This window comes from Leucoraja erinacea, chromosome 1, assembly GCF_028641065.1.
Source record: "Leucoraja erinacea ecotype New England chromosome 1, Leri_hhj_1, whole genome shotgun sequence".
Classification (NCBI taxonomy): Eukaryota; Metazoa; Chordata; class Chondrichthyes; order Rajiformes; family Rajidae; genus Leucoraja; species Leucoraja erinaceus.
The window spans coordinates 11,915,579-11,939,912 of NC_073377.1; the positions used below are offsets into that span (position 1 = coordinate 11,915,579).

General features: G+C 44.3%; 1 protein-coding gene across 1 annotated transcript in view; it reads left to right on the plus strand.

The window, feature by feature from the left end:
- Positions 1-24,334, plus strand: part of uvssa (UV-stimulated scaffold protein A) — a 111,368-nt gene that overhangs the window by 54,358 nt on the left and 32,676 nt on the right. The window contains exons 10-11 of the mRNA XM_055652007.1: positions 7,841-8,017; positions 16,352-16,535. Of these exons, the coding sequence (XP_055507982.1) occupies positions 7,841-8,017; positions 16,352-16,535 (361 nt within the window). The remainder of the gene's footprint in view (positions 1-7,840; positions 8,018-16,351; positions 16,536-24,334) is intronic.

Here is a 24,334-nt window from a genome sequence, read left to right on the forward strand (position 1 = left end):
ATCTCTGGAAAACATGGATAGGTGACCTTTCATTATCCATGTTATGACATTTTTCACGACTTTTACCATGCAGGGTAGAAGTAAGCACCAGAAACGTGGCGACTCTTTTATACTGTCTCAATGTAATGTAATCTTACACTCTTGTACTTAGTATGATTGTGCTTGTTGAGTCAGATATTAACTGAACTATATTCAAAATAGGAATTTCACTGTCCTAGGTGCATGTGACAATAAAATTCTCGTGAACCATTGACTAATATGTCAACTTAGCACCAGTGTGTTGCCTACCTAGTGCCAGGGTCCAGGACGTATCGGAGCGGCTGCACGACATCCTCAAGAGTGAGGGGGAGCAGCCGGAGGTTGGTGTGCATGTTGGCACAAATGATATAGGTCGGAAGAGGAAGAGGGTTCTGTAACAAGATTTTATGGTATTGGGCTGAAGACTGAAAAGCAGGACCAGCAGGGTAGTGATCTCAGGATTGCTTCCAATACCTCATGCTAGTGAAGGTAAGAATAGGAAGATGGAGGATATGAATGTATGGCTGAGGAGTTGATGCACAGGGCAGGGATTTGGATTTCTGGATCATTGGATGACGAATTAAAGGGATGGGTTGCACCTAAACTGGAGTGGGACCAACATCCTAGCGGGAAGGTTTGCTAATGCTACAAGGGAGGGTTTAAACTAGATTGGCAGGGGGGTGGGATCTCGTGTAGGACAGAGGCACAGGAGAGACTAGAAGTTGGAATGGATGGTGGTGTGGGAAAGGTTAATGGACAGAATAGGCAAAAATCCAGAGAGTGAGGAAGGAGGGTTGGTTTAAACTGCACGTATTTTAATGCAAGGGGCTTGACGGGTAAGGCAGATGAGCTTAGGGTGTGGATAGGTACGAGTGACTGGGACGTTGTAGCTATGACTGAAACCTGGTTAAGTGAGGGGGGCAGGACTGGCTCAATGTTCCGTGGTACAGGAGCTTCAGGAGAGACGGGGGTGAGGAAGAAAGAGGAGGGGCGTTGCATTATTGGTTAAGGAGGCCATCACGGCTGTGTTCAGAGGTGACATTACAGACGGTTCGTCTAGTGAGGCTATATGGGTGGAGTTGAGGAACAAGAAAGGGATGATCACCTTGTTGGGGGTGTACTACAGACCCTCAAATAGTCAGTGGGAATTAAGAAGACCAAATGTGCCAGTAGATTGCAGACTGCTGCATGTTAAATAAGGTTGTTGTAGTCAGGGATTTCAACTTTCTCAATATATACTGGGAAAATCATACTGTGATGGGTTTAGATGGGGTGCAACTCCTCAAAAGTGTTCAGGGGAGTTTTCTCAAACAGTATGTGAAGGCCCCCACACGTGAGAAAGCAACGCTGGATCTAATATTGGGAAATTGGGAAGGGCAAGTTAATGAAGTGTGTGTGGAGGAGCCTTTTGGGTCAAGTGACCACAGTTCAATTAGGTTTAAGATGGTTATGGATCGGGACGGAGAGGGTCCAGGTGTTAAAATGCTCAACTGGGGTAAGGCCAACTTTGAGGGCATGAGAGAAGATCTTGCTCAAGTTGACTGGAGCAGGTTATTTGAGGGAAAATGAACATCGGCCAAGTGGGATGTTTTTAAAAGTGTACTGAAGAGAGCTCAGGATGTGTACGTCCCCGTTAGAGTGAAAGGAAAAGCAGGCAAATGTAAGGAAGCTTGGCTGACGAGGGAAATTGCGACGTTAGTCAAAAACAAGAAGGATGCATGGGGCAGGAGCAGGCAGCTGGGATCAAGTGCATCCCAAGAGGAGTTTTGGGAACTAAGGAGCAAACTTAAAAAGGAGATCGGAAAGGCAAAAAGTGGACAGGAGAGCTCTGGTGAGTAGCATAAAAGACAATTCCAACATTTTTTATAAATACATAAGGGGGAAAAGGGTAACTAGAGTGAGAGTGGGACCTCTCAGGAATAAAAGCGGTCACCTCTGTGTGGAGCCACAGGAGATGGGCAAGGTCCTCAATGAGTATTTCTCCTCTGTATTTACCGAGGAGAAAGATAGTAGGATGGAGGAAATTGGAGCAGTTACTGGAGGTGTCATGAAAGCAGTCAGGGTTATCGACGAGGAAGTACTGAAGGTACTGTCGTGTTTGAAGGTAGAAAAATCTCCGGTGCCTGATGAGATCTATCCGAGGACATTGCGGGAGCTCTGGTTCAAATTTATGTCGTCCTTAAATACAGGAGAGCTGCCAAAGGGCTGATTAGGTACAGTCAGAATGGTTAGTACGTGGGAGGTACGTCTCACAAATCTGGTTGATTTTTTATAAAGACGTGAGCATAAAAGTTGATGAAGGCAGAGATGTAGATGTTGTGTACATGGACTTTAGTAAGGCGTTCGACAAGGTGCCGCATGGTTGGCTGCTCTGGAAGGTTAGATCTCATGGGATCCTAGGAGAGATAGCTAAATAGATAGCAAATCGGCTCTATGGAAGGAAGCAGAGATTGATGGTGGAAGGTTGCTTCTCAGAATGAAGGCCTGTGACTAGTGGTGTGGCACAGGGTTTGGTGCTGGGCCCGTTACTGTTTGTCATCTACATCAATGATTTGGATGAGAACTTACAGGGCAAGATTAGCAAGTTTGCTGATGATACAAAAGTTAGTGGTTTTGCAGATAGTGAAGAAGGTTGTTAACGATTGCAGCAGGATCTGGATCGATTGGACAGGTGGGCAGAGGAATGGTTAATGTGCAGCGGATGCGGAGTTGTCCGTTAAAGAACGAGGCAGACAAAGTTTGTCTGAAATTCTTGTTCTTTATTGCTACACTAATTCTCCTCACTCACCAACCCCGTGCGCGCGCGATTAATCCCATAAATACTCCCCAAGGGCACCCGGTGACCACACCGTGACCCCTACTTCTCGTCACCAGGACACGTGACCCCCCCCCACCAAGAGCTGGTGGTTATGTATAATGCGTGGCCGACCACCCGGTGCCGCTACATTACCTACCCCCCCCCCGCCCCCTCCCAGAACAGGAGGCACAAAAACGGACGGGCAGCCAAACGAGGCGGCCGGACCTCGTATGTACGTCCCCACGTAAAGGTTTATTTTCTGGTAAGGACGAACTAGATGGGGTATGAGACGGCGGACGCCCTTGACGGCGAGGTTGGGTCACCTGGACTGGCTTACTCAGGTCAAAATGGGCCAGCTTCAAACGAGACACCGACACAGTCTCCCCCCCATGTCCAATTCAAAAGTCGTGAGCCCATGCTGTAGCACCCGAAAAAGAAGACATACTGACAGTCCGCAAGAGCCGGAGGCACGTGAGATAGAGCAACACCATGCCGCGACGTTGGGACAGGAGACAGGGCGCCGACCTTTCCCCGCGGTCGGATCAACATGGATGATGGCGACTCCTGGGGGTCGCCAGCGGTTGGGATAATCACCCCAGGCACGATTAATGGAACGCCGTAAACCAACTCGCCAATGAAGCCTGCAAGTCCTCCTTTGGGGCCGTGCGAATCCCCAGCAGGATCCACGGCAACTCGTCCATCCAACCAGGACCGGTGAGGAGAGCCTTCAAAGCGTCTTTAAGCCGGCGGTGGAAATGTTCCATCAACCCATTCGACTGGGGTTGATATGCTGTCGAGTGGTGGAGCTGAGCCCCCAACAGGCGAGCCATTGCTGACCACAGCTCCGACGTAAATTGGGCATCTCGTTCGGATGAGATGTCCAGCGGTACCCCGAAATGGGCAACACAATAGGCCACCAGGGCACACACGCAGGACAGGGTCAAGGTGTCGACAAGCGGGATGACCTCCGGCCACCGGGTGAAACAGTCCACCACCGTAAGCAAGTGTAAAATGCCGCGGGACGGAGGTAACAGCCCCACGATATCCACGTGGACATGGTTGAAACGCCGGCGAAGCACCACAAAGTCTTGAACTGGCGCCCAGACGTGCCGCTGAACCTTCGATGCTTGACAGGGAATGCCCGTCCAGGCCCAATGACCGAACTGCTTCCGCAATACATGCCATACGAATATTGCAGCAGCCAACGACACTGTCGCCCGGATGGATGGGTGGGCCAAACCATGAATGGCGTTGAAAACCCAACGACAACAGGTCACCAGAACAATAGGCCACGGCTGCCCCGTGGAGATGTCACACAGGACGGTGATGCCAGTGGAACGCAAAGGCACATCTTCGAGCACCAGTCCTGTGATGGCAGTTCGGTACGCCCTCATCTCCTCGTCTGCTAGCTGCGCCGCCGCTAAAGCTGAGTAATCGATTACCGGGGACATGTCGAGAACGGCCTTAACAGCCGAGCGGGACAAGGCGTCCACGACCAAGTTATTTTTCCCGGTGATGTGGCGGATGCCCGTCGTGAACTCGGAGATAGCGGTGAGGTGGCGCTGCTACCGAGCGGACCAAGAGTCAGCCACCTTGGCGAAGGTGAAGGTGAGGGGCTTATGGTCAGTAAACGCAACAAAGTTCTGGCCCTCCAGGAAATAACGGAAATGCTTAACTGCCAGATATAAAGCGATCAGTTCCCGGTTGAACAAGCTGTATTTATGCTCCGCCGGGTTAAGTTGGCAGCTGAAAAAGGCGAGAGGCCACCAGTGACTGTCTACAAACTGTTCCAATACACCACCAACCGCAGAGTCCGAGGCCTCCACAGTTAGTGCTCTGGGGGTGTCAATCCGCAGATGTACCAGCATCGCCACCCGAGCCAACGCCTCTTTCGCCCCCAGAGGTAAAGGCGATGAACGTTGCCGACCGCTGCAGTGATTGCTGGCAGCCGTCCCTAGCGTTTCCCAGAAACGCACAGGGTGGGCGGCATTGGGGGGGCTGTCGAGCCCCAATGCTGGTGGTAAAAGCATCACTCCCCTTTAAGAACTTCCCCTTTAAGGACTTCCCCTTTAAGGGCAGGCTCCAGATGCTCCGCGGAGCTCCTGATGGGCATGGGTCTAGGCCACTGTGCCATCCTGGGCACTGTGGACACTCGATCCAACTGGCCCACTTCCTGCCGATGGGACAACCACAGTTCGTCAGCACGCTCCGCTAGAGCCCAGGGGTTTTCTAAACTTACCCCTGCGAGGAGCGGGTGGATGCGGTCTGGAAGTTGTAGGCATATTCAAAAATCATGCAATAGTGGTGGCTGTCCATGTGCGAGAGCATCTCGCTCATTAGGGCCCATGGTTTACAGTCGCCGAGCACACCCATGTTGTAAATACGGCCCGTTCGGTCCATCCGACTGAGGCTGAAGGTATGGAGCAGCAGTGCCTACAGGCCGCCATATTTAGGTGGATCCTGCAGGAAAGGGATTATTTCAGCGCGCCGACCACGTAATGGTAGCGGGTCTCATTATTTGTTACCCTGCGAACAAAGAATTCGGCCTGATGGAACCATACCTGCGGCTGTTCAGTCCATAAGGTCGGCAGCTTCATGGCGACAGCGCTGAGTTGAGCCTGGTCGTCATCGGCGGGTTGGGCACTGGCGGGGCACATTTTCTTTTCCAGAATATCTAGTCTGGACGTCTGGGTTACCAAATGTAACAGGTGTGTTGTCCGTTAAAGAACGAGTGCAATTAACCCCTTAAATACTCCACAGGGGCACCCGTGACCATACTGTGACCCCCTACCTCTCGTCACCGGGACACGTAAACCCCCCAAGAGTTGAAGGTTAGGTATAGTGAGTGGCCCACCTCCCGGTGCCGCCACAGATGGAATTTAATACAGAGAAGTGTGAGGAGTTACATTTTGGGATGTCGAACAAGGGCAGGACTTGCACAACAAATGGTAGGCCTCTGGGGAGTGTTGTAGAGCAGAGGGATCTAGGAGTACAAGTGCATGGTTCCTTGAAGTTCGAGTCACAGGTAGATAAGGTGGTCAAAAAGGTTTTTGGCACTTTGACCATCATCAGTCAGATTATTGAGTATAGAAGTTGGGAGGTAATGTTGCAGTTTTATTTAGATGTTGGTGAGACCGCATTTAGAATATTGTTTTCAGTTCTCGGCACCATGTTATAGGAAAGGTATTGTCAAGCTTGAAAGGGTTCAGAAAAGATTTACGAGGATGTTGCCACGACTAGAGGGTGTGAACTATAGGGAGAGGTTGAGTAGGCCGAGTCTCTATTCCATGGAGCATAGGAGGATGAGGGAAGATCTTATAGAGGTATACAAAATCATGAGAGGAATAGATCGGGTAGATGTACAGAGTCTTTTACCCAGAGTTGGGGAATCGAGGACCAGAGGATACAGGTTCAAGGTGAAGGGGAAAAGATTTAATAGGAATCTGACGCGTAACTTTTTCACACACACGTTGGTGAGTGTATGGAATAAGATTCCAGAGCAGGTAGTTGAGGTTGGGACTATCCCGTCGTTTAAGAAACAGTTGGACAAGTACATGGATAGGACAGGTTTGGAGAGTTATGGACGAAGCGCAGGCAAGTGGGACTAGGGTAGCTGGGACATGTTGGCCGGTGTGGGCGAATTGGGACGAAGCGCCTGTTTTCCACATTACTGTGACTATGACTATGATACCTGGAAAATAAATATTTGTAGCACTGGGATAGGATCAGCCTGACCTGCTGAGTTACTCCAGTACTTTGTCTTTTCCTGCCACAACATTTTTGTTTCCAAGCAGCACACTGCACAATGAGTCTTGTACTAAAATAAAACTGTTGGGGGCCTAATGATATAATGTTATAATCCCAAATGTTATAATCTTAGTCTTTAGATGTTTCTAGTTGGAGTTTTCTCTAGAGCTTGAATTTTTCTCTAGAGCTTGAGATTTTTTTATTCTATCTTCTCGTCTGACACTTTCCTACCTGTCCAAAAACAGATTCTAATTTGTTAAAGTTGATTGGACAAAAGTCACAAATACAAAATACAAATGTTGTATGGCTTTATTCAATGGTTGGAGTAAAGTGAAGGTACTATTGCAGTGTAGCATAAAATATCGTGATTCTGAAGGCAATTTTCAATAAACACACCAAACCATTTGCGCAAATCATTTTCAAATGCAAAAGGTGGCTAATCGGGTTTCACTTCAGTTCATTCTTAATCAGAAGCTATTAATCAATTAAGTATAGTTCATTGGATACGAGTTAAACAAGAGGAGGTTTTAAGAGAATATAATTGAAATTTGCCATGGTATACATTATGTCAAGTATGTTTACCAGATTGAAAAGGTGATCGAAAATCTTAGCTGTTGTGATATCGGTGTTTTTTCTATGGACCACTTTAAGGCATGATACTTTCACAATGATTTTTAAAATTTCCATGTCCTAACAGTGACTTGCTCATGTCATACCCGAGAAAATACTTTGTTGTCTCCAAAAAAAATACTCACCTCAGTAAATGGTAGTACATGTAATCTCATACTTCTCAAATGTTCATTGTTCAGTTGAGCATGGGACAGGAAATATGGTGATGAGTTGAGAAAATTAATTTGAGGTCCAGGATCCAATTGACTGGTGGGGGATGCTCAAGTGGCTATTTTAAATGTACTTTAGATCCTTTCCTATTGCTTGTAAAAGATTGTTTAGATGTTGACATGTTTAGACTTGGGTGCCTATCATTGAAGCAGATACCAGAGAAGAGGTGCAAAGGAAAATTGGTCATTGTTTCTTTTTTAATTATCACAATTATAGGTGGTGTCAACTTTTATTTTTGCATGGGTGATCCAGGAATAAGTTGCATGCTGGAAACTTCAAATTGACTAGCAAGTTGTAAAGTATATAATGATGGTATTAGTCAAAGTGATCCTACATTAATGTGAATATTAGTGCAGAGGTTAATGAAATTGGAAATGTGATTGTGTGGCATGCCGCTTTCCATTGATTTTTTCTTTTTTTAATATGTTCTTCTAATAGCCTACCTGGAACCTCGGACGACAACATTTGGTCATCCACACCAGCAGTGCCAGAACCGTCCAGTGAAGATGCCAAGAAAAGAAAAAGTGAAGAGATGAAAAAAGCACCTGTGATGCCTTTCGGGTTGGACCTTCACTACTGGGGAGAAGAGCAGTCAACGACTGGCAAAATTCTCAAGTAATTTACTTTTATCATTAGTTCTTGCGATCCATGTCTATGTATCTGTGAAAGTGGCAAAATAAATAGTATGGTAAAGAAGGGGTATGGTATGCTCAAGATATTGAGCATACGATTCAGGAAGTTGTATAACAGCTTTATAAAACTTTGGTTAGGCTGCATTTGTTGTGCAGTTCTCGTTGCCTTATGACGGGAAAGATGTGGAGACTTTGCGGAAGAAGTTTACAAGAATACTACTTTGGTCAGCAAGCATGAGCTATTGAGGGAGTTAGATGTGGCCCTTGTGGCTAAAGGGATCAGGGGGTATGGAGAGAAGGCAGGTACAGGATACTGAGTTGGATGATCAGCCATGATCACATTGAATGGCGGTGCAGGCTCGAAGGGCCGAATGGCCTACTCCTGCACCTATTTTCTATGTTTCTATAAGGAGAGGTTGAACAAACTTAGATTGTTTTCTCTGTAATATTGGAGATTGAGGGGAGGCAAGATGGAAGTATAGGAAATTATGAGATGCATAGATAGGGTAGACAGTCAGAACCTTTTTCCCTGGGTGGAAACATAAAAAATGCACTGGCACAGCTGGTAGGCTACTACCTCACAGCACTAGAGACCCGTGTTTGGTCCTGACCTTGGGTATTGTCTCTGTGGAGTGGGCACTTTTTCAGGTATGTTATAGAATTGTTTATACTTTGAGAGTCAAAAGTTTTGTTTTCTTTGAAATTAATGGACATTGTGGACAATTGCCTCTTGCAATCAACATGATGAATTTCAAGAATATCTTTCAATATTTCCAACAATTACAGATCAGCAAGCACCAAAGTCAACGGAATGCTGCAGCGAAATAGTAAAATTGATTATTGCCAATTGCTGGGCCATTCCTTGCACTGTATGACCCCATCATTGAGATCTGATAAATATTTGACCATTAAATTCAATATTTAAGAGATGCATAATAGGGAAATTATGTTACAGGTGACCTCAGCGTTACGACAGAATTTTATAATAGAAACCAGACCAAGAGGGACCCGTTGAGCCCCGTTCCCCCAACGCAATATTTCACCACTCACCCGTTTCCCCAACGTAATCCGTTTCCACCACTCACCCGTTCCCCCAACGCAACCCGTTCCCCAAAGGCAATATTCCGCCACTCACCCACAGCCCCCAATTGCGCAGGTGCGGCTTATTTCTCCAAATCCCCAACTCCCTCCCCCTCCTCTTCACCCTCCCTCTTCTCTCCCCTCTTCTTTTCCAATCCCTCCCTCACCTCTCACGCCATCTCCTTCCCCTACACTCAGTCGTTCCCTCCCTCTGTAACCCCTCTCCCCTCCATACCCCTCTGACCCGTTGGGCCCCGTTCCCACAATGCAATATTCCACCACACACCTGTGACGTCATAGCTGTAACTGCCACTCAACTGCCACTGCTGTGTTCAAGTGATTCTTTCTCAAACTAAAGTTAACTGTAAAGTTAATGTGAATAACTTGTAAAATATGACACAAACAAACAAGATGAGAGTTTTAGTAATATACTAGACTAAGTGGGACCCGTTGGGTCCCAGCTTCACACGGGAGGGCTGGTCCCCCAACGCAATATTCCACCTCAGTCGCTCTGACCGGGCAGCTCAGTCACTCAGGCTCACTCAGGCTGTTGTGCACTGAAGGGACTGGTTTCCAGAGGGCTACTATGGACATTGTGGACTGAATGGATTTTTGGACTTGCAGTTCACTAAGTCATGGGTGGTGGGCTGGCACTTCAGTCACTTACAGCTGGTGGGCTGGCATTTCACTTACTCATGGCTGGTGGGCTGGCAGCCCAGTCACTCACAGCTGGTGGTGGCAGTTCACTCAGTCACCCCTCTTCCCTTCTCCCCCCACTCTGCTCCATGCCATTCCCCACACACCCACACACACACATTCAGTCTATCACACACACCCCACAATACACCCACCCAAGACAATCACACACATGCAGCCAGACACACACGCACACGCACACACACAAAGATCACAGCAGCCAGACAACCATTCCACACAAACACAAAGACACACACAAATAGTACACAAACACGTACACACATCACGGCCAGACAGACACTCATTGACACTCACGCAGACAAGAGCATACAGACAGACACTCATACACAGGCACACAGTCAACACTCACACAAAGGATTTATACACACACTCATACACAGACAGTCACACAAATCCACAGACACTTACACAGATGGCTTCATAATACGCACGCAACACACACAACTTTAAACAATAGAGAAGATCTGAGCATTTTAGAACCAATAAGTTACTTTTTTTGTTGAACCAATAGACTTTTGCTGTGTTCAAGCTTTGAACCAATAGACACTGCAAGCTCAATAGATATTTAAACCAAAAGAGACACTTTTTGCAAACATTTAGAGAGATTAGAGCTTCTTGCAAACATTTTAACAAAGAAAATTCTGAGAATTTAGAACCACAAAAGTCATACATGTAGACAGTGCAGGCCAGAGCAACCCTCTCCAACCTCACAGAGACTCCAAGCACACCATTTCACAGCCCTTTCAAGCAGTGCCACACACACACACACAAAAACACACACTCTGTCACACCGACGGGAAAAATCCACACACACACACACACACAAACATGACACGTACACACACACAGCACAGATGGGCACACATGCAGCCAGACACACTCACACAGAAATATACACACAAACACAATGACACACACACATAGTCACCAACACGTACACACATTCAGACAGACACATACACACACTCACACAGATACTCAGACACTCACGTAGACACACACACGACACACACATACAGACAGACACCATACACAGAGACACAGTCAAACACTCACACATACAGACACTCACACATACCTACACTCATACACAGACACTCTCACACTCATCCACAGACATTTACACAGACTCCAGACGACGCGCACACACCCTTTAGAAGCAATAGAGATACTATCTGCAACGCATTTTCGAACCAATAGAGACACCCTTTTTTTGCAAGCATATTCTTGAAAGAACCAAAAGAATGCAATTGCACTAAGATTTAATTGATGCAAGCGACAGGAACCAATTGATCCAATTCTAATTTTTTGCAAGCTTTAGGCTGGCAGATACTTTCCCTGATAGACATTTGCTTTGCAAGCATTGTAGAAGCATTGTACCAAAAGAGTCAACACTGTCAGTTTTGCTATCAATCCTTCCCACGTGGTGGGGGGGGGGGGGGGGGGGGGGTAAAAATCTCTCTCACCAATCTGTCTGTCTCCTCTCCCTTCTCCTTTCCCCTGTCGCCCATCTCTCCTCCTTCACCTCTACCCCTTCCCACTCACCTCTTTCCCCCAATACATGCGTACCGATTCCCCCAACGAAACAGTTTCCATTACACACCCGTGCCCTAACCACATATCTGAAACCGTAATCTTGTGATGTAGGTGCGAGACAGGCCATCTTCTTGCAAACATTTTAGAACCAATCTCACATTCTGCCAAGCATTTTAGAACCACTAAGGGCACTTACATGTTAAATAGACATGTGTTAAGAGGGAATTGCACAGCTCAGAGAAACGTGACCCTCTGCAGCTTGCAGCAGCATCTTGAGAGAGACGTTTCGGGCCGAAACCCTTCTTCACTTCCTGGTGGGTTTATAAGGGAAAAGGAGGAGTAGCCCCCTGGGGGTCAGCTAAGGAAGGGAGGAGACAGCAGAGAACAAAATGGGAATTCTTTTGTGCAGACTCCCCAAAAATACATTTCCGGTATGCTCGCTGTCATTTAGGACAGAGAGGTCGGAGGCGGAGTGGGAGGGAAAAGTCCTCTGCACACATGCTTGGTTATTGCGGGAGCGGGGGGCTCTGAGCGAGTTGGAGGTGGTCAAAAATGATGGTGGCCGTATGGTGGCCTGGTGCTCGATCTCAGGGGTAAGTAGGAGGAGGTGTCCGATAGTTGGCGCGTGGCCTCAGCTTTGTAGAGATCGGCGCGCCAGACTACCACGGCACCTCCCTTGTCAGCGGGTTTGATAACCAAATCTGGGTTGTTGCGGGTTGAAGGCTCGGTCGGGTAGGGCATTGGAGTGGATGAAGTTGGTGATGGTGCCCCAGCTATGCCTGCCTATTTGTAGGTTACGTCGAGGCCCTCACCCCCTCATCTTCACCAATACATACCAGGGCCCCATCCCCGACCTCTACCTCCGCTACATCGACGACTGCTTTGGTGCCACCTCCTGCACCCGCACACAACTGACTGACTTCATCCACTTCACCACTAACTTCCATCCGGCACTCAAATACACCTGGACCATCTCCGACACTTCCCTACCATTCCTTGACCTCACTATCTCCATTGCAGGTGATAGACTTCTAACCGACATACACTATAAACCCACTGACTCCCATGGCTATCTGGACTACACTTCTTCCCACCCTGCTTCCTGTAAGGACTCCATCCCCTACTCCCAATTCCTCCGTCTACGCCGCATCTGCTCCACGGATGAGGCGTTCCACACCAGGACATCTGAAATGTCCTCACTATTCAGGGAACGGGGGTTCCCCTCCTCCACCATAAATGAGGCTTGCACCAGGGTCTCTTCCCTACCCCGCAACACTGCTCTCTCTCCCCATCCCCGCACTCGCAACAAGGGCCGAGTCCCCCTAGTCCTCACCTTTCACCCCACCAGCCATCACATACAAAAAGTAATCCTCCGTCAGTTTCGCCACCTCCAACGTGACCCCACAACTCGCCACATCTTCCCATCTCCCCCCATATCTGCCTTCCGCAAAGACCGCTCCCTCCATAACTCCCTTGTCAATTCTTCCCTTCCCTCTCGGTCCACCCCTCCCCGGGCACTTTCCCTTGCAACCGCAAGAGATGCAACACTTGTCCCTTTACCTCCCCCCTGTTCAAGGACCCAAGCAATCGTTCCAGGTGCGAAAGGTTTACCTGCTCTCTTCCAACCTCATCTATTGCGTCCGCTGCTCTAGATGTCAGCAGATCTATATCGGTGAGACCAAGCGGAGGTTGGGCGACCGTTTCGCCGAACACCTCCGCTCGGTCCGCAATAACCAAGCTGACCTCCCGGTGGCTCAGCACTTCAACTCCCCCTCCCACTCCGTCTCCGACCTCTCTGTCCTGGGTCTCCTCCATGGCCACAGCGAGCAGCACCGGAAATTGGAGGAACAGCACCTCATATTCCGTTTGGGGGTCTGGGGGGGTAAAAATCTCACTCTCCTTACTTACTCCCCTTGAATCTGCTGATACAATTGTCTGTCTGTCACCTCTCCCTCCCTCTCCTTTTCCCTGCCATCAGTTACTCCCTCCTTCACCTCTCCCCATAGATTCGCACTCACCACTAAAGACAATGTTTAAATAACATTTGTTCTCCTCCCATCCCCCATCCCGTCAACTCTCATAGCTTGTGTATTGGCAGCAGAGGTCCCAATGTGATGTCATTTGCGATTGTCGGAATGTTCACGGCAGCTTGTGTAAATGAGATCCCATTGTGATTGGAGGACTGTGAGATGGCATTGTGACATCATCACTGGAAGCCGCCTGAAGAGTCTCCGTCTCAAAGGCAGCTATTATTTTGTATCAAAGTTGGCTTTTTTTTAAACTTTAAATATCAATAACTTGTGAAATATAACATCATATCTGTAGGAAACTTGATAAGACTGACGGCGGAAAAAAGCTGAGTAAATTTCTGCAAAAATGTCAGCGCTACTGTGTACCATTTTGGCGAAGATACAATAACATGTGCGCGCGCGCACACACACACACACACACACACACACACACACACACACACACACACACACACACACACACACACACACACACACACACACACACACACACACACACACACACAACAAGATGTTTAATAGTATATGGATAGATATAGATAGGTTTACCATTATGGAATTCATAAATCACTCCCAAAAGAATTGAGATATGGAATAAAAATTGATTCTTACAGAATTGCGAGAAAATAAACCTCAACTGCGTACTTGTAACTTGCCAGCGGTAATCAAACAGACCCCATTGTCTATGAGTATCACAGCAGCTGGTCCACAACAGGAGGCCACAAAAGAGATTTTATTTGTAAACTGACAAGACAATCTCTTTAATTGATGGTTTGTAATTAATTAAAATAACAGCCCTGTCTTTATTGCTTGCATACAATTTAGAATCCTTATGAATTGTTTAAAATGCTTAACATAAATATTTGATATGGCTGCATCTTTTTCTTTGCTTTAATGAAAAGGATTGGGACTTTTGATAAGAATTATGAGGAATATTCAGTTCAGTTAGTTTATTGTCACATGTACAGAGGTACAGTGAAAAGCTTTTGTTGTGTGCTAACCAGTCAGCAGAAAGACAATACATGATTACTATTGATTCATTTACAGTGTGTATGAACATCATAAGGGAATAATGTTGAGTAACGCTAGAATGGAAACAATGTGAAATATCCAAGACAAATTCAATGTGAATTCAATTCCATAGATTTATTCATCAAATCAAGTGCAGATTGCTTTCAAGTGTCACAGCTTGTATAAAGTATTGGAGATAATGAAAGTGATGTTCTCTACGTAATAACATATGTCTGAGTTCACAAAGATAAAGTTGTTTGCAACAATGGGAAATAGATCAATTCCATTAATATAGAATTTTTTATGAAACTGAAGTTTTAGATTGCCTGATATTAGAGGGTTGAGGTTAGGCGGTTCTCTGTCTACGTTCTCCTGTTCAATATGTTCGAAGATTTTTATTTAATACCAAACTCTTGTACCAATATAGCCATGATTATATGTGGAGATATATCTTCAAGGCATTTGGTCAAAATGAAAAGAAAAATGTAACAATTAAAATTATTTGTTTTGAGATGATTTAATCAGACTGCTTCCAATACATAGTGGCCATTTGCCCATTTTAACCTGGGATAAACTATAATGTGTTGAAATCTTCCCCCACAATGTTAAGTCATACAGATTTGTTTGCCCGTTTAGAATTGCTTTATCAGTTAAATAATAATAATGTGCGTACATAATTTTGTTACTGATATTGCATGGCATGATTACAGCTGATATCGAGCAATGAATTTTATTTCAACACATTCCATAGTTGTCCTTTGTGTGACACTGCAATGCCCTATTTCTGTCCGGTCCTTTTCTTCTAGTCCAATCCTCCAAGATCAAACTAGAAAAAAGTACATCTTCAAAAAAAATCCCAATTTTGAGGCTCGCATATCTTTGATTGTCTTAACTAGAAAAAAGTATATATTTTTTAAAATCCCAATTTTGAGGCTCGCATATCTTTGATTGTCCTATTCCCATTTATGCCTGAGCTCCAAAAAAGTGTGCCATTGATCTTTCTGATGGTAACACTGCTAACGATGGGAGACATTAACTACAAGAGATTGAGATGTCATGTCAAATATGATGTTGCAGCATCTATATTTGCTGTTCATTGTTTTGAAAGAGTTGTTATAGAAATTAGTCACATTTTGACATCTACATCTCTGGTCAGAAACAATTGTAAATTAAATGGTACAGTTTAGTAAATGATTCATTTTCTTGTGCAATGTATCCATATAGCCACCAGAGGACATTCTACCCTTTGTTAACCAATGGTAGTCAGATACATTCATGAGCCCAGTGCTGGATTTCTAGATTTTAGGAAAAAAAATGTTGATTAAATGTGGAGTTGAAATGGGTAATATAGATTTTTCGTACTATAATGGAAATGTATAAAATGCAGTATTACTGAATCTCAGAATTGTTAGATCATGAAACAAGGCCATTCATCACATTGAATCCAAGCCTGCTCTATGCCCAGTAAGTGCCACCCCCTGCCCTCTATACATTGTGGTGCAAATTTATCGATTAATCAATAGAGTAAAACAGATTAGCATTTTACGTGTAACTCTTCATCTGTGTTTTAGGTCTGAATCTGTACTATCATCTGTTAATTTACCTCCATTAACAGCAATGGAGTTAGAATAAAGGCCTTGGATTTATATGATTTCTTCCACAACATTGCAAAGCACCTCACTGCCATTGAATTAATTTTGAAGGATTGTTCTGGCTGTAAAATCTAAATTGTGACCACACTGATGACTTGGGTCCCATGGATAAGTAGAATGTATCCCTCCATGCTACTGTATGGCACAATATAATGCTGTTGAACTGCATCGTGAAACCACTGAATTTCAAAATTTAATTTGCAATATAACAAATTATAGTTGTCACGTTAATGAAAACTAGTGTCATGCATCTCTGCTGGAAGGATTTTATCTTTTGTGTGTATCTATTAGAATTGATATTCCGCATCGATTCTGGGGGCCTAAAGAAACGGAGGATGAGTCTGAAAACAAGGAGGTGGCAACCTTGCTGAAAACCAGATACATAACCTTTGCAGGGAAGTTTGAACCTGTAAAGCACAAATGCCAAGCACCTATGCCCAATGGAAAACTTTGTGAACGCCAGGATCGTTTCAAGGTTTGTTTTAAAATTGCATGTTTCAGAGCATTATTGTATCACTGCAGCATTGGAATAAAAATATGATATGAGGCAGTTAATGTTTGTAATAAACAGTTGAATCCTACCTGGCCTTATGACTGTCCACAGAGTAGTGATGCAGCAAATTTAAAATTACATGAGTGCATACATGTAAAAATTGAACAAATTAAGTAAAAGGGAAAAAATCTAAAACCCATATCTGATAAGCTGTAATGTGTCACCCAGGTTTGCAGCATTAACACCCTGTGCCATAAATTCCGAGAAATAGTTATATTTGTGCAAAGATACGGACAGGCAGGTATTAGCAATGCTGAGCATACGTAAACTCCAGATATGTGGACACATAAAGCAGTGCATCAAATCCAAGAATATGCAAAATTATAATGCACAGGGTTCAAATGAATGTCACTGATTATTGTAAAATACGAGAGTGAATGATCAATACCTGGAATGTGAAGGAGGCTGAATTAAGCATTTTAATATTATCCATTGACTCTGGACATGTCAAATAGACTTGCTAATTAAAATATAATATGTGTGATAATTTTTTTAGTTTTTAAATTCTAGGAGAAGACTAAGGCCATTTGGCCCATCAAGCCTACTCCGCCATTCAATCATGGCTGATCTATCTTTCCCTCTCAATCCCATTTTCCTGCCATCGCCCTATAACCCCAAACACCCTTACTAATCAAGAATCTGTCAATCTCCACCTTAAAAATATCCACTGACTTGGCCTCCACAGCCATCTGTCTTGAGGTAATGAACCCCAACTCGGTCAAGGTACAAATTGCAATCATCTTTGTTTGGTTATGAAACTAGAGTTGTTTTTGCTCCCAGAGAAGCCTCTGTGAAGTATTAGGAGACTGGAATAAAAAGTAGTCCCTCACCACTTTCAAAACCCAACCTGCAATAAATGATTGGAAAACATTCTAACAAGCCACACTGATATTTGTATTGTTGGATTACTGACATCCTGGTTTTTATATTATCCCAATCATCTAATCATGCTTTCAACACCATGTCTCATTCAAATGGAAATTTTTTTTGCTTGAAGTCCATTATCTTGTCTATCTAGTACTGGACTATTGAGTAAAGAGCTTTCTTGGAATGTACAGGGCTCTCACTTATCTTTTTCCCCTGTTGCCAGCTGGGCAACCTCGGCAGCTTTTTTGGTTGCCAAATGACAGTTTAGGTGGTCATTTAAGCATGACGCGTGCAATAATGTGCTCGGACGAAGTGCGTAGCTACCAGTCGGAATTATGGTCAATGAAACATTCACATATTATTTCTGCCTCAAATAAAGTCGCAAACTAAACATATTCACCAATCAAGACATAACTTATATATCACAATGACATGCAGCAAAATTACAGTACAGTATCTCATCACTTTTTACATGTTACAATGAATGCAATTTCTATTACCTCTTTCCACTTCAAAACAAAAATCTGGTCGGATTATTCAGCGTATGATCAACCTCGGTCAAACCAAGCGCAGGCTTGGCGATCGCTTTGCACAACACCTCCACTCAGTTCGCAATAACCAACCTGATCTCCCGGTGGCTCAGCACTTCAACTCCCGCTCCCATTCCGAATCCAACCTTTCTGTCCTGGGCCTCTTCCATGGCCAGAGTGAGGCCCACCGCAAATTGGAGGAACAGCACCTCATATTTTGCTTGGGTAGTTTACACCCCAGCGGTATGAACATTGGCTTCTCCAATTTTAGGTAGTCCTTGCTTTCCCCCTCCTTCTCCTCTCATTCCCAGCCCTCCCACAGCCTACTGTCTCCGCCTCTTCCTTTCTCTTTCCCGCCCCCCCCATCCCTCCCGACATCAGTCTGAAGCAGGGTCTCGACCCAAAACGTTGCCTATTCCTTCGCTCCATAGGTGCTGCCTCACCCTCTGATTTTCTCCAGCTTTGTCTACCAACGGGATCCCACCACCGGCAGCAATAGAGCCGTCTATAGTGCACAGATATAGGATAAAGGGAATAATGTTTAGTGAAAGGCAAAGTCCGATTACAGATAGAGGGTCTCCAATGAGGTAGATGGTAGCTCAGGACTGCTCTCTAGTTGTTGATAGGATGGTTCAGTTGCCTGATAGCAGCTGGGAAGAACATGAGGTGCTGTCCCTCTGCTTTGCATGAGGCCTCACTCTGGCAATGGAGGAGGCCCAGGCCAGAAAGGTCAGTATGGGATTGGGAAGAGAGGTTAAAATGATTAGCATCCGTGAGATCCAACAGGGATACCCTGTTGATGGAACACTTGTATTTAGAGTCCAGTGATCCAGTGTGAAAACAGGCCCTTCGACCCAACTTGCCCACACAGGCCAACAATGTCCCAGCTACACTAGTCCCATTTGCCTACGCTTGGTCCATTTCCCTCCAAACCTGTCCTATCCATGTACCTGTCTAACTGTTTCTTAAACAACGGGATAGTCCCAGCCTCAACTACCTCCTCTGGCAGCTTGTTCCATACACCCACTATGCTTTGTGTGAAAAAGTTACCCTTCAGATTCCTATTAAATCTTTTCCCCTTCACCGTGAACCTATATCCTCTGGTCCTCGATTCGCCTACTCTGGGCAAAAGACTCTGTGCATCAACCTGATCTAATCCTCTCATGATTTTGTACACCTCTATAAGATCCCTCCTCATCCTCCAGCGTTCCATGGAATAGAGACCCAGCCTATTCAACCTCTCCCTATAGCTCACACCCTCGAGTCTTGGTAATTTGAGACAAAATTTGTTGATTGAAACGCACTCACAAACATTAATAACATAATCTAGGCTAACACCACAATGAAATAATGAGAATACCATCAGAGGGGCTGCTTTGCAGATGGCATGTTAAACTGAGGCGTTATGTGCCCTCCAAGATGGGAATAAAATATTCCATGGCACTATTTTGAAGAAGTCAAGGATTGCTCAGTTTCCTGCACAGTATTCAGCCCTCAAGCAATATCATTTAAAGTAAATTATCTTGATAATCTCTCTCAGCTAATTATGTACAACCTGTTTCCAGTAAACCATGTATGACAATGTGCATCCCCAGTTGCTCATAAGAAGGACAGCAATGTAATTCCAAGTTCGGATGACATGTCACCTAATGGGAAACCTGCAGGTGGTGCTGTTTCCATTCACTGCTGCCCTTGTTATGGATGTCCGGCATTTGGGAGCTGTTATGAATTAGGTTTTCAGCCTCACAATTTTTCAAACACTGTTTGAAACTGTCATTAACTCATCTCCAACCCTGCAAGTTATCCTCAACCCTGGTTATTGACCTGTCTGGCAAGAGAAGTAGGTCCACCAAGGCCTGTACTTCATCCTCCAGCACCAAAACCACCAGGGGGCTTATGCAAGGATTTTGTTTGTAGATTTTAGCTCTGCATTCAACACCATTGTGCCAGAGCGACTACATTCCAAATTCTTCCAGTTGACTGTGCCTGAACCCCTCTGTCAGTGGATCACCAACTTCCTGACAGACAGGAAGCAGCATGTGAGGCTGGGAAAGCACATCTTGGACCTGTAGACCCTCAGCATAGGAGCACCGCAAGGCTGCGTATTCTTGCCTCTCCTTTACTCTCTCTACACCAACGGCTGCACCTCCACAGACCTCTGTCAAGCTTCTCAAGTTTGCGGACGACACAACCCTGATTGGACTGATCCAGGATGGGGAGGAATCTGCCTACAGACAGGAAGTGACACAGCTGGCCTCCTGGTGCCTTTGTAACAACCTGGAGCTCTTAGGTTGGAATTGATAGATTTTAGGAGAGCTCCCCCCCCCCCCCCCCCCCCCCCCCCCACTCACCATCAACAACACCACAGTCATATCTGTAGCATGTTTTAAGTTCCTTGGAACCATCGTCTCTTCAATTCGTGATTCACTTTTTTGAAGATGTAAACATTGAAAGAAATTGGATTCATGTAAATTACTTAAAAACATTAAAAACCATAAATTGAAATACGGCGAAAGAAAAAAAAAAATTGAGGCCTACTTTGGTTATTGTCTATCCAAATGAAAGGAGATATTGTTCTTGCAGTAGATGTGGGGAACTACCATAGCTTTCCCCACCAGCACTGGACTACACGAGGGGTGCTCAGTTGGAAAAAATATTAGTCGTCAGGAATTGCATGTTTATATGTGCAATCGCATTTTGTTACTTTGACACTTAAATGTTGTATTGCCAACATTTGGATGCAAAAATTGCTGGCAGATTTCCTGCAAAATTTGAGCTTATAGTTATTAGTAAAAAGCTTTAACATGTCATTGCTGTAATCCTTCTGTATCTAGATGTGGAATTGAAATTGGTGATAGCTAAAACATATTATGCTATTTAAATAACATTTGCCCAAATGCTGAATGGATGGGAAGAAGTTTATATGAAATTTGATGCTGTGTAATTTGAATGTAGCTTAAAAGACTGATATCTTTCATAAGCAACGTTTTGATAGACAGCATATTACACATTTGGGAGACATTACCTCTTGAAAAGATCTGGAATTGCTACATCCATGAAAAATCTTCCAAATTTGAAATGGGACAGGACATCTTGAGTGAAAGGATAGTTTTTATCTGTGAAGAAGGCTTTTATGAAAACTGCTGCATAAATATTTATCAGTCTTTTTTTAACAGACTGACTGGCAGATCAACATTGTTGTAAAATATGAATTACTAATAGGTAACAGCAGCAATAGACTAGTGTGAGATTTTACATTTGCCTCTCCTTGTGCAGTATTTCCAGATAACAACATTAAATGTTGGAATTTCACAGAGTTTCTGCATTCCACAGTATTTAAGCATTTATGAAATGTGCTGGCAACAGTTGAATTGTGGACGAGAGAACACAGCAATGAATATAAATACCTTAATAGTAAATAGGGTTTGACTCACAGCATTAGAAAAGTTGCCTGGAAGAATATCCTTGGTCAGATAGAGTTGCATGGTGGCATTGGCAGTAAATTATACTCTTCCTCGATAGCGGGGAATAGAAGGCTTTTAGCACATTGGCCTTCATCAGTCACGGTACTGAGTACAGAAGTTGGAATGTTATGTTACTTGCACACAAAATTGATGAGGCCACCTTTGGCGTATTGCGTTCAGTTTTGGTCACACTGCTGTAGGAAGGATGTCATTAAGTTGGAAAGGGTGCCGAGAAGATGTAGGAGGGTGTTGCAGAGGACTCGAGGGTTTGGGATATAGGGAGAAGTTGGTCAGGCTAGGAATATCATCCTTGGAGCGAAGGAGGCTGAGGGGTGATCTTATAAAAGTGTATAAAATCATGAGTGTCATAGGTGAATGCACAGAGACTTTTGCCCACAGTTGGGGAATCAATCTTAGATAGGGCATGTTGTTCAGCGTGGATGTCTTGGGCCGAAGGGCCTGTTTCCGTGCTGCTTGACTCTATGGGCCTGAAATTGATGACCCATTGAAATCCATTGTACTGAATTTTGGAGTCAGAGTAAAATGTTATGTCACAACTTGGGGCTGCATAGTGGAGCAGCAGTAGTTGCTGCCCTACAGCACAAGAGACCCTGGTTAGATCCTGACTACAGTTCCTGTCTGTACAGAGTTTGTACATTCTCCCCGGGACCTGCATAAGTTTTCTCCTGGAGTTCCAGTTTCCTCCCGCACACCAAAGACGTACAGGTTTGTAGGTTAATTGGCTTTGATAAAAATTGTAATTGTTCCTGGTGTGTGTAGGATTGCTCGTCGGTGTGGACTCAGTGGGCCGAAGGGTCTGTTTCTGTCGTGTATCTCTAAAATAAACTATATGGTGGCCTGGAAGTTCAACTGTACCCATTAGAATACTCAGAAGCAGGTCACCACTGACTGCTGTGGTCTTTCCATACTTTCCAAGCCCCCCACCCCCACTTATCTTCTTAGAGGCAGGCTTGAGGAAGAGTTGACTTTGGTGGGGTTCGTTGGAAATATATTGGCAGATGAACAGATTGATAAAGAATTGGGGGAGGTGGATTGGCTGATTAATAGGAAGATGGTGGAATGATGGTTTGCAAATTTTCAAGGAGATTGTTGTTAAATCAGCTCGTAATAGAGGGCTTGGAAGAGGCTGTCTGGAGATGAGTGGATTGTGGGGAACTCTGTCCAGTGGAGGGTGAGAAAGGCTGGAGGCGAGGATGTGGGTTGTAATGCTCCTGGTTACGTCATGCTATGCATTGCAAGTAAAATGGTAACCTACATTGTCCAATGTAGTGCCCAATTATAGGTGTTCTTAGAACAAAGTGCATGCGCATCCTGAAACGCATTGAAGGTTACTGGCATGAACCGGTGTGTTTCCGATGTAACTATTGCCAAAGGTTGATGAGGATGACTGGTCCAGGAATGCCTGGTCAAAAATTCCAAATAGCAGGAAGCAACCATAAAATTCGAGGAAAATTTGATTTTCAATTGCGTAACACTGAAAAAAACAATATTATGTAATTGAATTTTCATAGTGTGCTAGCACCACTAATCAAGGATAAATTTCTTGCTGAAAATCCTGTCTGTGCATATTCCTGCTGAAGCCTTTCCTCAAGAATATCCCTGAAGTCTTTTATTTGCAAAGATACTGCACTGGAACTAGCTTAATGAGTCGTGTGTAACAATTTCATCAGCCATTGTTTGTATTCAGTGTTTAAATCAGCACATAAACTTAATTTGGCAATGATGTGCATAAGATCCCCTTTATTTCAAACAAGGAAAATAGTCATAAAAATTTTATCTGCTTTGTGAATTGATAGTAGCAGGCTAAAAGACCTCGTATCTACATCGAAAAAGGTGAAATGTTAGTGAAGTAATTTTGGGCTTGAAAATTTGAATCATTGAAGTCATGCCAAGACTGCATTTGCAATAAGCCTACATGGATGAGGGTTATATGCTATATTTGCACAGCCTATGCAAAATGGCAACATTTCATATTACAAACAACAATTCATAAACATTTGACTTTAATGATGTAATCAGGAAAAAAAACAAATTTTCAAGATGCTGGGTCTCAAGCTCTTTAGAATTTAATAAAGGTTTCATACCCAAGTTGATTTTGATAAAGTTAACTGACCAAATGTTATACTGTGAGTTGTTGACTTGAAAGCTTAACTCTGTTTGATGCTAAGCATTAAGCCAACATTTTCTGAGCAGTTCAGGGGAAATATTGTCATTGGTGAGGGAAACAAGTGCTGTAAAAATGGAAAATTGATCCATGTTATGCACCATTAACTCTCACCAAGAATGCAAGAGTCACTGTATATTGCAATCCCCTTGATACTATTTGCCGTGAGATCAACTTTTCAAGATGCTCGATTGTCACTCTTGTTGTAATTTCACACCTTTGTTCCAAAGCACTATATATTAGGTGAAATTACTTTCTCCTAATAAGGGTCTTAGGTCATTGAATATTGTTGCACGCTTTCTCGCTCTGCTTACTGGTTTCAGCTATAAAGTGCACTAATTTTTTTACATTTGTTCCAGTCATTTTCAGTGATATGCTGAAAATCTTTGTAATAGGTGTGTCCAAATTGTATATGTGTTCAGCACCTGCCACTGTCTTATTTGTATTGCTGTGGATACTAACTAAGCACTTAATGTCCTCATCGAAATTCATTGTTGTTGCGGGCAACAACTTCACAATGTGTTACACCATATCTGAAAATAAATTTATTCCTACGGTTCTCTCTAGATTTTAAATATTATACTATAGTAATAGTGAGCTTAACTAAGTATACATTTCTACATTTCACATCCATTTCTTGGGAAGGCATGCAAAAATGCGAATAAACGGAAGAAA